Raw genomic sequence first — 13754 nt, 5'->3', positions numbered from 1 at the left:
AAAAGTAAAATCCACGATGTCTGCTTTATGTCGTCCAGATTCGTCACAATCGACAGTTAATTATCCTATCTTAGGCGCTGGCCATCATATTTTTCAGGGTGGAAGGGTGTTTGGCAATTACTAAAAGCATTCCGGCTCAGGAAAAGCAAGAAGAGGATAAATGTGCAATAAGCAAGCCACGGCAATGAAATATGTATGGAACACATCGTGCTTTTCAACTTGCTGCCGTGACGCTAGACCTTGGTAACGGACGTTTTCACATAATTTTAGCTTGCATGCATGAGCTATGTGCAATTAAACATTGGTGCCCGTAAGGGCTTTTCAAGAACTCTGTCTTATCGACATTGTCGGCTTTAAAGAGTATTTCAGTGAGTGTTTTAGACTAAAGCGTGGTCAGGAAAACTCTACTTGATGCAAGTTGCAAGCTTAAACATAACGTTATTTACAAGTGCATGTGCTGTACAGTGACAGGTTATTGTGCGCGTTCTCTTCTGTTAACACCCTCAGGAGTATGTATAATAAAACAGTATTATTGAATTCAGTGTTATCAAGGCCTTGGTTTGTGTTATCCTCCTCAGACTTTGGCTTCGACAGATAACACAAACCTCGGCCTTGATTATTCTAGCCATCATGCTAAACATCATCCAATAATATAATTATTGGTGTTTTATCAAGCCACTCTCTGTGTGTATCCGTTCCACGGTTAGTTTGCCGAGCTAACAAATTACTGTTGTCTAAGTAAAGTATTTCAGAAAAGAACAGAAACAGGACAAAGAAGTGCAATTACTGAATGATTTATTTTTGTTACCTTCTATAATGCCTGGAGTTAACGTAAAATTAAACGCAGCCTTCTTACTTGAAGTCGTATTTATCGTAACACAATTCAAAATAAGAAAACTTTACGGAAACATTTATAGCGTTACTCTACTTGGTAGTTTCAATCTTTAGTCACCTAAGTCCACATGATTAACTGTTTTAAAATTTTTATGAACTAAAAAATACATTGAAAGAATTTTAAGTTTTTCGCTCAACCAAATCAAGTCCTTTAAAGTCAAAACAAGGTTCACTGTTATCATCATGGGAGTTTTCACCATTCCTCGTTTCAAAGTTCGAAAAAGTTTGAAAAAGCTTTGATCCCAACCATTTTAAGCGCGACTCCGGAAACGAGATATTAGAGTGGATCGAAAATAAGAGGTCTGCACTGATGTCAAGTCATCTCACTAGCAGATCGATCTTAATCGACATACTGTCGCTTGCATCTAAGCGTGGACACCCGACGCCAAAACATGCTCTAATTGGGTGTCAAACGTGGCATGATTGGTCATCAAACATTTGAAGTTTAGCAGACCGTAACGCGAACTTTCGCGCTCAAAGTTCAGCGCACGAAATGGTGAAGGATTGGACATTAAAGACTTCTTCAGGGAAATTAACCCTGACCTGTGTCAATATGCATGCGCCTTTCGCGAGAGTGGTTTTACTTCTAGTATAACCATGAAATATTGCCTGGAGCAAGACTTCAGAGTCTTTCAGAGCGCGAAAGTTCGCGTTACGGTCTGCTAAACTTCAAATGTTTGATTAGCAATCATGCCACGTTTGACACCCAATTAGAGCATGTTTTGGCGTCGGGTGTCCACGCTTAGATGCAAGCGACGGTATGTCGATTAAGATCGATCTGCTAGTGAGATGACTTGACATCAGTGCAGACCTCTTATTTTCGATCTGCTCTAATATCTCGTTTCCGGAGTCGCGCTTAAAATGGTTGGGATCAAAGCTTTTTCGAACGTTTCAAAAATCTAGGCTTTGGGTTATTTAGAACTAGGAGAAAAATAGCCTGACATGTGATTACACAAATATATATCGGGGCATTTTACCACTAATATTCGCACCGAGCTCGTGAAATCATACGAGTACACCGATGAATAGTCGGCCACGGGAATTGGACTTTGAAGGCCAAGATAAAATAGCAGAAACGATATCTACCTGACTGTAGCTACATTCACTTGGTTGACTAATGTAAAATCAGCATTTTATGGTTATGCTATCCAGGCTTGCAACTTGACAACGTTTAATTTAAAAGAAAAGTTTATTCGTCAACATCATCACAAAGGCAGTGATCCCATACATCCCGACGTTCCAAGGGGAGATGCTTACACCACCATTACGTTTACCAGGCTTCCGTGTAATGACAGGAGCCCATGGGCTCCTGGTAATGAGGATCTCACCAGTCACGGGTCCACCATCATCAGAAACTTTGGACGTGGTAGGGACGGGCCAAACTGGTGGTTTGTCTGAATTGGCCAGTGTCTGGGTGTCATTACACGACTTATCAGTGCATGAAGCCAAGGATTTCACCCAGACATTGTATTCATCGACTTGCAAGGGAAGGGTTCCTCCCTCTATGGCTGAGGAAAGCTGTTGGAGAGATTGGGTGAGGTTAACAGATGGGCTAAAGGAGATGACGATGCCAAGCGCGTTTTTATCTGCCAATACCATCACCATCTCTAAACTGGTCGGATCGCTCGTATTTTTAGCATCGCTTGGGTAGGCAAACCAGTCCATAGAGAAGGTGTCCCACTTTAATTCTCTTGCAATGGCTGAAGCGACTCCGTCTGCAAACTTGCGTCGAGCGGTCTCGTCTGGGGTGGAATCAGATGAACGTTTACCTCGTCGATTGAACTTCTGGAAGGTTAGTTTGGTGATTTTGATCAGTGCTTGCTCTCCTTCTTCAAAGCAATTGCGAGAACTGTTTGAACCACATTTGTCGTCAATGTTCCACAGTCCACTGAGAGATTCCCCATTTGTTTCCACGTTGAAGACATACCCTTTTATGACCCAGAAGATCTTGAAGTATTCTTTGCAGTCTAGGTCACAAATGGATGGTACGCCTTCGTCTGGTTTCATGTAGCAAGACACTTGAGATTCAAACGCTGTTTTTCCAATCTCTTGGCACGTTGGTTTGTTCCATGGACGCAGCAACGGGACTAATTCGACCTGGAGGCATTTACGAACACCATCTACCCACTTCCTGCCGTCGGAACTGAAAATGCTTTTACGCTTGTTATACAACCAGCAAATCTCTTCGGCATACCTCAGTGGGTCAGCATTGGCTGTACCTCTGCAAGGGTACTTCCTTTCCAGACAGCTGCCATACCACTGGCAACTGGTTCCAGAAGGACTGTAGCAAAAGGAAGGCAGAGATGTGGTGGGTGACAGCGTTGGGTTTGGTAATGAGCTTGGCGAACAAGAGCAGTCGCTGGTCACCGGACCGGATTCCTTGTCATGTACTTCCAACATGCACTGGTACCAGCAATAAATGGCAAACGGACTGATACAGGTGTGTCTTTGAAAGCTCTTCTGTAAAATGTAGCTATCGGTAAGGCAGGTTGCCCACTGATATTGGTTATTGTAAGAAGATATCTGGACGCAAGCCGTAGTTCCCGAAGGACCAAAGTATGAATTACAGCTCTGGGTCCATGCCTGCTGTGGGAAGAACAACAGGACAAGTACTGGCCACATTTCTCTGTGAAAAAAAGTCAACATAAAACAAATTAAGAAGGAGTCGTACGTAACGTCCGGTCACCGAGAACCTATGGTTACCAAATCCAGAAGTTGTTCGAGTGTTCGAAGCTCTCAGCTTGCTCTGGTCCATAAAGAGGGGCAGAGGAGGCGGGTAGATGCCACCCTTTCAGTTTATTTCTTTTTTTCGAAAAATTTAGGGTATTTGGATGTCAACTGTTTCTGTTTTCGGCTGAAGAAAAATCGAAATCATTTTGAAGTTCTTTTAACCATTTCATTCATTTCATTTCATAGGAGCTATGAATACTACAGCTAAGAAATGTGAGAGATGGAAATCAAAAAAGTTGAAAAAAGCTACATTTGCTTTTCAAAGAAAACGCATTTCATTTTCTGTTGCGGTTACATACGGCTAGACGTCGCATGCGATTTTAGTAGAAGCTTGCCCCCTTTTCAAGAGCCGTGAATGGGGTTAAAATCTAGAAAGATTAACATTGTAACATCCAAAGCTTTCTTGTTAACACTAAAAAAGTAAAATAATGTAAGTCCTTAAATGTTATGTCCTTCCAGCTAATAATAATCATTACGGACTGAGATGTTGTCAGTCCGATCATGTTAGTACTATCGTTTCCTAATGTGGACGTTGTTCTGTCGCACTTTGTAGTAATCGACACACTTTGTAAGACCTCTCGCACTTTGTAATAAAATTGCCGCAATTTTTAATAGCTGTTTCACTTTGTAATAACACTAGTCGCACTTTGTAATAAAAAAGCTGTCGCATTTTGTAATAAGAGACTGCCGAACTTTGTAATAATTACCGTCGCACTTTCTTATGAAGTCCGCTTGAATAATTCTTTAAATTTAGAAAGTTTGTGGGTAATCCTTAACGATGTGAGCACTCGAAGATAGGTAATACATCCCGCTTAAGTTTACAAGGGGAGAATGGCTTGAACGAAGTTCTGTTTAACGATCGATGGATGGCGATTGTATTCGCAGGCTACACTCATTTTCTGATAAGAACATGTAGAATTTGCCTAAGAATTTTCTTATTTCAGGGGGCCGCCAGGCCTGTAGTTGTCCAAGCACCGTGTTGTTATTGGCTCACGAAACAATACATAAATAATCCAAAAGAAGAAACAATAGAAGCTACAGGTTACCAGAACCAATGAAAATACAGGTCTGGAAGAGGTGCTGGACTACTCATTTCAGGCAATGCATCCTTTTAAATTTTTGGGGAAATTTCAACCTCAGATTCCTTATAAAAAAGGGTTTTCTAGAGAACAAAGTATCGTGGAAGTGGCAACTCTCATTTTCAATTTCGTATCTTATGAGTGACATTGATTTGTAGCTGTCAAAGGGAGGAAGTGTCTCATTTTCTCTTGCTTGACTGTAATAATTAATTTTCGTTACCACGTAAATTGATTCAGTGTAACCATAAAAAGAAAGAAAAAAGCAGATGAGACTATTCCGAGATATGGAACTGTTATCCAGTATCGATTCACTGAAATAAAAGAAATTTGACCTTTTAATTGCTTGCAGCCATAGGCGTACGGACACCTTCGGACTTGCGGGGGCGGTGACCTTATTGCCCGAAGAAAATTACACAATGCCCGAAAGCGTGAGTGTTGTTCAAACGCACTCAAATCGCAGTAAAAACAAAAACGTTCACAATTCTCACGTCTAATGAAACTGTTATCATTCCAGAAATAGTTATTTTGAAACCTCGCATCAGTCTATGACCTCGATAGACAGCCTAGAAAATCAGAAACTTATAAAAGAAACAGTTAATGGCTTGCTGTCGGAGAAAAATCATGTTCGTCTGGAGGTCTCGGAGCTTTTTCCGCTGGCTGAATACCCTGAAGATTCTTCTCTGAAACGAGCCCGATTTGAAGGAAGTCAGACGAGCCATCGTCCACTACAAAACAAAAACATTTAGTATCGTTTGGCAATTCTAAACGGGGAAATTCTATAATAATTTCAAGCTGCCGGGTATCTTAAATTTTTATATCGAAACGACTTTTTGTTTCGAAACGACCGGACACCGAATTGGTTGTTAATTCGTACGAAAAGTTCAAGAAAATTTTTAAATGGCCCTTTGTGGAGCCATTCAAAATGGCTCTTTTCAGAGCCACCACAAAAACAAAAGTCTTGGTCTTCGATCGTTTGCTCAAAGTTTTTAGAGGGAAACTGGTTATGAAGCCCGGCAAATATCAAAGGAGCAAACAAAGATGCCAAGATTTATGTTGGGAGGTTCAAGACCGTGTACAATCATTTGTTTTTCGTTCATACACTATACATGAATTACGTAACCAAAACGTTTCTCTATATTGGTTGGTTCCTCAGTACGAAGTAAACAACTACTGTGTTTTATGCACGGTCAAGGCCAAAAAAGGGAACAAAAACCTAAAACAAAGAAATTTGTCGGATTTCATAACCATTTCCCTCTATTAACTATGGTTTGCTTTGATTCTTTTGTTATTGTTTTTGTGATGGAAATAATTTTCCACGATACAGATTTAAACGATATATGGCTTTTCCAAAACAGAATACCTGGATCCTTTTATCAAGGCAAACGTCACAGAAAGTAGCCTACAAGCCTGGCCTTGGCAACCTTTCAGAATGATTTCTCCCGAGTACTTTTGCCCGAACCATCAGCGTTTTGCCCGAAAAATGTCAAAAATTTCTGAAACCGGGGGAGAGGGGCTGCAAATCCCCTTCCCCGCCCCCCCCCCCCCCCAGGCCCATACGCCTATGTTTGAAGCATTGCAGACAGAAACATACTTACGATATACTTTCTATTTCCCCGAAGCTCATGATCTCAGCGAACTTTATTACAAAGTGCGACAGCAGTTACTACAAAGTGCGACAGTCTCTTATCACAAAATACGACAGCCTTTTATTACAATGTGTGACATGTATTACAAAGTGCGACAATTTTATTACAAAGTGCGACAATTTTATTACAAAGTGCGATCAGTGTTACAAAGTGTGACGATTATTACAAAGTGCGGCAGAACACAGTCAGATAGGTAGTATGATTCAGTCTCTGAGATCGAGGAAAAAAATTAAAGGAATATTAAATATGCTAAACGAAAAGCGTCGCTGGAAAACTACGGCATTGGAATATGCAGTAAACCAAAAAGTAAAGATCACCTTCAAGCTGCGCTAATATTGGTTCTATGATATTGCGTTTCAGAAACTGAAAAAACACTTCAGACCTGCAAATACATGAAACCTTCGATTGACTGATACGCATGATACGGATCGTGAAGTAAAATCACCGCCGTCATATATTGGCCCTTTAAAATTTGATAAAGTTTTCAGGAGTGAGAAAAAGCTACGCGAATACGATAGGTCTCAACTGCATGTACGTATGTATTGGAAACTCATGTCTTGTTTGAGACAGCACGGAGAAAGCTTATTAGAACGCTCGTTTACGATAATTCCACTCGAGGTTTAGGCACGACACGCAGTTTCTGTCTGTTTTTGCCTGGAGACAGCTAGTGCAACTTGTTTTGAATTACAATTTTTTGAAGTACCTTTTTAATGTAGAACGTAGCTGTAGGTCAGTGAATATCTCACTAGCACGTGCTATGATAAGGCAATTCTGATATTCCATTGCAACTGCACGTTTCTCCAAATGGCAGGAAGTGGAATGTCAATGAAAACTGAGCATTATTCGATCTGTAAATTGTGTTTTAGCAGTAGGTCAAAAAGAAGTCCAACAATTGTTTCTTTCAGTTTAAGTGGCATGCTTGAAAACTAGCTAGTTGTAGCTAAATGCATCGACTACTATAAGCATTAAACATTTAACATTTAATTAAACAAAGATCATTGTGTTGTAGTGCACGTTTTACAAAATTCCAAAGTAAACTCTAACAAGTTAGCAATGACGTCATTTACAACTAAAATATATATGCACTGTTGCATCAGAAAATAAGTGCGGTATCACGGTCTAATATCACGGTCTAATATCATTGTGAACGATACAATAATATTAGACAACAAGTCACAAATGACATCATCAAGAAATATCCAAAATTTGATTCCTTTAATAACACAGAGAAAACAATATTTCTATTTAACAATGCTGACACTTTTATTTGTAAAAAACTAGGTTACTTTACTTATGAAGCACTACAAATAAGAGAACTTTGTAACCCTAGAACTTAAAATGAAGAATCTTGTAACTAACTATGTTTATTTTTCTTTCTGGTTGCTGTTGTAATTTGTTTCGTTTTTGAATTTTTATTTAACGATTATGTATTTAGGTAACACCATTTATATGGGAATACCAATAAATTGTTGTTGAATTGTTGTCGATCCTTAAACAGAGCTTTTTCACCCAGTAAAAGTGAAATCAGACATGCTGCCTGCGAGTCGCAGGCTAACTGTGGTCTAACTCACGAAAAAAAAAAAACGGACATAAAAGAATTAATACTCATGGTTACGTATAAAATGGAGACAAATATGAATTTACTCTAATTTCATTTAGCATTTCTGCCACTTTCAGTCAGAATGTTTGACTCTTTTTCAGATAAGCTGGAAGGAATGATCACGGAAATTGTGAGTACATCTCAGAAAGCTTGGCCACTTGATGGCCTGGAGTTTAACTGTTTGATGCGGAGATCATGAAATCTTAATGTAGGCTAGACTGTTAATAACAATTATTATCACTTTGTCGGGCATTGTGGCGCATTTTGTAAACCAATGAAAAGTGAGAATAAAACAATCATACGATCTAAGCAGCCAGCCAAAATCGAGAAGCCATTACAATGTTCGAGTAAATACCGCCTTTAGTAGCTCCATGGCCGGTGGCGAAGTGAATGTAAAGTTTTGCGGCTTCAAGTCAAACCGACTCAGTTCAGCCAATTATGTCAAACTGTCAGTTTAGCAATTGTACAGTTAATTTCAACACTTTAAAATAAGCTTTATCGAAGTTTCCTTTCGTGTCTTCCACAATTTTTGAAAACTCGAATAACAAGAAGCTACGCTTGATGTATTTTGTATTTTCGTTGACGGAAAATAAAAGCCATTCAATTATTCAGACTGTTTCGTTGTCATTTTTTCAGTTATTATTTTCTCAATGCCCTCTGAAATGATAATAATGGTAAGATAGTTTATGTTCTTTGGCTTCTCAGAGCTCATTTTAACCCTCGCCTAGCGGCTCGGATTAAAATGAGTCTGAGTCGGGCCCAAAGCATATTTATGTCCGCGAACATAAACTCTATATTATAACAGACTGTTTCCAAACAAGAAACATCATGTCGTAGATACAAGGAGCAATTTTAAATACAAAAATTTCGATCACTATACTATCGTTAGTTGAAATACTCAAGGAAATCTATATAGTGTACAGCTGCGCTAAATGAATGAGTTCCCCTAAGGTTATTGATAGGCGCTGCCGCATTCCAATATTAGACTGGGTACAGCTAGGCGGGCGGAAGAACGAAACCATTACACTGTAGATTGATCAAGAACGTGCGCTCCTGCACGGTATTCTTTCACACTCTCAAAAAGGATCTTTGTGCATCATAACACAGTTTTTTATCTTCTGATTATATACATACTTGCTGACGTTGCAGAAAATTGTAGTGTCATTTACTGACGCTATTTAATCTTCCTACACACTTGTCAGTTCCATTCGACGACCATAGCCTATTCGTTTTTAACCCTTGGAAGTTAAAACGAAAAGAACTCATATGCATTTTGTCATGTTACGAAAGTATAAGACAATATTATTAATAAGACTCCGGAGTTTCGTGACAACCACATCTGAAGGTTGCAGGCGAAACTAGACCTTCCGAAGAGATTTGCCACAGTCCAAGTTCGTTCAGCATACATGCACATAGGTAGGTAGGTAGGTCGCCTATATTTATACACGATTTGTATGAAATTTGAAAAGCTTCTGGGGTCGTGTACAGTACATTACTTCTAGATATTAAAATACAAAAAAATGCAGTTTTACAGTACATAACAACTAATGTACATGTATATATTAAATGCAATTAAATCGGCAGTTTAAAAGAGTATTGAAATGCAATCAATGCGACATTAAAACAAATAGATTTACTTTCAAATATGTACAAAATCTTCTAAGGCGTTGCCGCCTTCTCATATTACACTAGCGGTTGAGGCTGATACGTTGAATTTAACGGCCCTAAAAAGTTCTGAAGTTTTGAGCTTTTTAGCAAGCATATAATGTCTTCTTTGAACAAGGTCAGTATTATTTGTATGCAAACATACATCGTAACACATGGACTGGAATAGAATGAAATTTCAGAAGTCGTTTACTCACCGTTCAGTTTCTTCAGATATTCTGTTCTTTTGCCAAATAGGACGGAATGCAATGCCTAAGCAATTCGATTGTTCGGTTTATCTGCAAGCTAGCGTGGAAGTGCTTTCACTTTCACGTGGGCTTGGCATGACGTAATTAATTGCGGTTTTTAAGCGGATGAAAAATTCATACCTCATTATCTATTCTGTTGTAAATATTGAGTAGCCCAGTAGTGTGCACTTGTTAACAAACTGGCAGCCACCTCTATGCGTTTTTGAAGTGTGTGAGAAGAGGATTTTTGGGATTTTGATAAAGTTTGTGAACGATTAATAGATTTATACTCAAACAATGAGATTATTTGATCATTAAATTATTCGCTCATTGCAGTCAATAGGCCATTTCCGAGTTACCTCGTGCCGTCTGTGTCAAAACCAGTCCTCGGGATCGTGCGCGCGTGCAAAACCTTTCATATGAAAATAAGTTTGATTTGCGTAAAAATGAACCTGTAGGCGGAACTCATTTTCATAGGAATGGTTTTGCACGGGAACTCGTTTTGACTCAGAGGCAAAAGGTAACTCGGAAATTTGGCTGCGCCCTCGTCAACTACCATGCGTTATAGTTCACCACAGTGACGCTCGTGTGTTCATTGGCGGAGAGACACTATCTGCCCATAGTGCCCGTCCGAGGGAAATACCCGCATGGATAGCACTCGTCCCTGAAATTCTTTTTTCTGTAAACAAGCGGGCCACTATAGAAAAAAATAATGGAAAGACGCAATTTGTTGTATTTGAGTATATTTGGCTTTTACTCCTTTCATCTAAAAATGTTGAAAATAATTCAATAGGATTTTTGAACTGACGCGCGGCGGTAAAATTGGTGGTTAGCAATAAAGACAATAGAGTGTTTATGTCTCAGAACCAGTCTCAGAACTATCTGTAGTTTTCCCTTGGAAATTTGATGTCCTTATTAAAACTAGTCTGCCCCTGAAGCTTCGTTTCTCAGGCAAATCTCGCAGACACTTCCTTCTCCCATGATGCATCAAAAACGCCTCGATCTGAGGTAGACTAGGAAAGAGGTAAGGGTAAAGCAGGCGAAGGTTGTTGGTGTCGTGTTGTGGAAAACGGAGTTATGCATCCGATTTTGGTGTTATATTTTGCTTTCAAGCAAGAAGGAAAAGCTGTGGAAAGAAGGAGGAAGTCCTACCAATGGTAAGATCAATTATTTAACGTATTTTGGCCATCAGGCTGGCGAGAGTAGAATAGAAAATAATGCATGGAGGAAAAATGTCTCATTAAAATCCTTCCGAAATCCTTCCTATAATTTAAGCTGAAGCTTAATTTAAGCTATCGAATTTGCTTTAGTTTACTCAGATCTGTGATAAGAATAGTCGTGTTTAGGTCGTCCTAGTTACTTTTATATTAAAATTTTATCCTTTACATTTGGAAAGGGTGAAATTTCTGTACGTGTACCCGCTCAATTTCCGTGGGAGCTAACTTGTGTGAGTCTATGTGCAACGTTCCGTGCTCGGGTTAACCGGTTTGGTTAGATTTGTTTAGGTTCATAAGGGTAGTGACCATGAATCACTGACAATGTTTGCGTGCAGTTAAGCTTGAGGCCTTCTACATCCCACTAGATGTCTGTTGTTAAGTGGTACTCAGTGGTAGTGTTAAACAACTCTTAAATTGTTTTGGGATGTTCAATCGATGGAAATCGATGATCGGAAAAGCAATCGATCAATTGATAAAAAATGTTAATTGGTATCTATTGATATGGGTCAATTATGATCAATCGATATAGTTACACTAAAGCTGTTCATCCATTGCTAATAATTGGCAGTACAAGTTCCAGAGCGTCTCAACACTAAGCATATACCACAGTAACCAGGCTTTAATTGTTCTTGTAATTTCAACCGAAGTAGAACTCTCAGTGAACGCATTCATTGAAGGATACTATCTTTTTTGTTTCAAAGTACATGTAAATCTTGGTAGGCAGTTTACTGCTTGTAGCAAAGGGGAGAAGGTGGAAATGCGTTAAAAGTTACTAGAGAACATGGGCTGCTCAGCCACCTTCAATCTGAGCTTGTTTTTGCTTGTTTTTATGAGTTTGTGTTTGCTCTTAGTAATTGTAAGCATTTCGCAGTTTCTTGTCCCATTCTTATCAAAATGGCACTACTACGCAGTGCCATTTTGAAAAGATTTAAAGATCTTGGCAAGATCGAAGCTGGAAGGAGAGAATGGGACAAGAAACTGCGAAATGTTTTAAGTGCAATAGACAATCACAATTGTAAGCATGTTGTGAATTTTAACTGCGCAAATGAGAACCTTTTTATCATTAAGTTATTACAACAAAAATCTGTTAACGATCTCTATTGAGTGGCTATTCCCAAAAACTTGTCGATTGTAAAACATGACAAAATTTGAAGCCAATCCATACCAATTGGTACCAACTGGGCCATTGATTGTCATTGGAAATCGATGACAATCCATAAAAGGTCATACAGATCCTCTTCATCGATTGACCATCGATTATCAATATCAATTGATTAATTGGTATTGATAGGTATTGATTGGTTTCAATTGACATTGATCATCAATTTAATTGATTAGACACTCCTGGGTATTATGTAATAGCAGTAACAGCAAAAAATAAATAAATAAATAAATAAATAAATAAGTAAATAAATATTAGTTTGTATGGGAATGTTTATGATTAGTTATTGGTTCACGAAGAAATAACTCTATGCCTCTCCATAACCTCTTACCCCTAGTTAATCTTAAGCTAATCCTAAGCAAACACCAATGACATTGTGAAAGTTGAATTGATCAACATGATATGAGCATGGGACAAAGAAAAAATCTGAGTCCCTAACAGGAATCAAACCCATGACCTGCTGAACACAAGGCAGTCTCTATCCACTGAGCTATGAGAACTCATGGAGAGCAAGGTCATTTAACTGAGTTCATACGTATGGCGTCCTGCATACTGCTAGGATCAGCACTGTCAAAGTCATCAAGGGTAGTGATAAGTGAATAAAAATGGCAAATTTTTAATGTTAAGTTTAATTTAAATTCACCATCTTTATTCACCTATCACCAATGACATTTCTGCTAGTTTTGAAATGATGATTAAGTACAATGTAGAACAGTAATGAGTTTTCAGAGTGTGACTGTTACCTTTGTAATACCCAGACAGTCTGACTGTATGATTTGTACTCGGTCATCTGACTGTCATCTGAATTGTTAATTTCTTTTTTTTTGTCTAGCTGGGTGTCAGGTAGAGCACCTGATGGTAGAATCCAGCACTACATGTTAAAGATAAGGAACTAGCCAGGTGCAAAAATCCATGGAAGCTTCAGCAAGGAAATCTGGTGTCCTACTTTAGAAACTTGAGTGGTGCACAGAGAAGGTTTAATAGCAAGTTGGGTCAAGGCTGCAGTGAGACTCAAAACAACAAGCCTTGCATGAACATTATCAATATGGCTTGTACTACAGGGACTGTTTGAACAGGATAGAAGTTAAGCTGGATCACAAAGTTGCATAACCAAGATAATCCTTGTACCTCACTTGAGACAACTAATACAAAGAACTTATGTTAGAACAAATTGTACATATTCTTAATTAAGCCTTGACTATCAAAACCCCTTCACGAGTTGAGAGGGGAATTTATTTTGGTCCTATGTGGTACATTTTTAGAGAAAATCAAATGTTACAGTACAGGGCTGTCATTACATTTTGAGTCACCTGTTGCCTTGTTCTCCACACCCATATAGCAAACTTGTTACTTTGTGGGTGAATTCTATCAGCAACAGGCAATTTTACCCATGGCATCAAGGGAAATTCAAGCATACTCAGCCATAACAGTACAATCACAGCAAACGATTTAGAACATTTCTAAGTGTTCTCCCTTGTATCTTAAAACAGGAAACACTTTGGACTGCATTTCTATTGAGTTATATACAGTCGAA

General features: G+C 38.8%; 1 protein-coding gene across 1 annotated transcript; it reads right to left on the bottom strand.

The window, feature by feature from the left end:
- Nucleotides 1–780: 780 nt before the first annotated feature.
- On the bottom strand, nucleotides 781–13043 carry LOC145477455 (uncharacterized). The gene is made up of 2 exons (XM_081455531.1): nucleotides 9812–13043; nucleotides 781–3520 (listed from the first exon to the last, which is right to left on the bottom strand). The coding sequence occupies exon 2, from the start codon at nucleotides 3514–3516 to the stop codon at nucleotides 2071–2073; it is 1446 nt and encodes a 481-aa protein (XP_081311657.1). The 5' UTR covers nucleotides 3517–3520; nucleotides 9812–13043; the 3' UTR covers nucleotides 781–2070.
- Between the last annotated feature and the right edge of the window lie 711 nt (nucleotides 13044–13754).

The sequence above is a fragment of the Orbicella franksi genome, chromosome 2, assembly GCF_964199315.1.
Source record: "Orbicella franksi chromosome 2, jaOrbFran1.1, whole genome shotgun sequence".
Lineage (NCBI taxonomy): Eukaryota > Metazoa > Cnidaria > Anthozoa > Scleractinia > Merulinidae > Orbicella > Orbicella franksi.
This window is presented reverse-complemented; position numbering and strand designations above follow the sequence as displayed.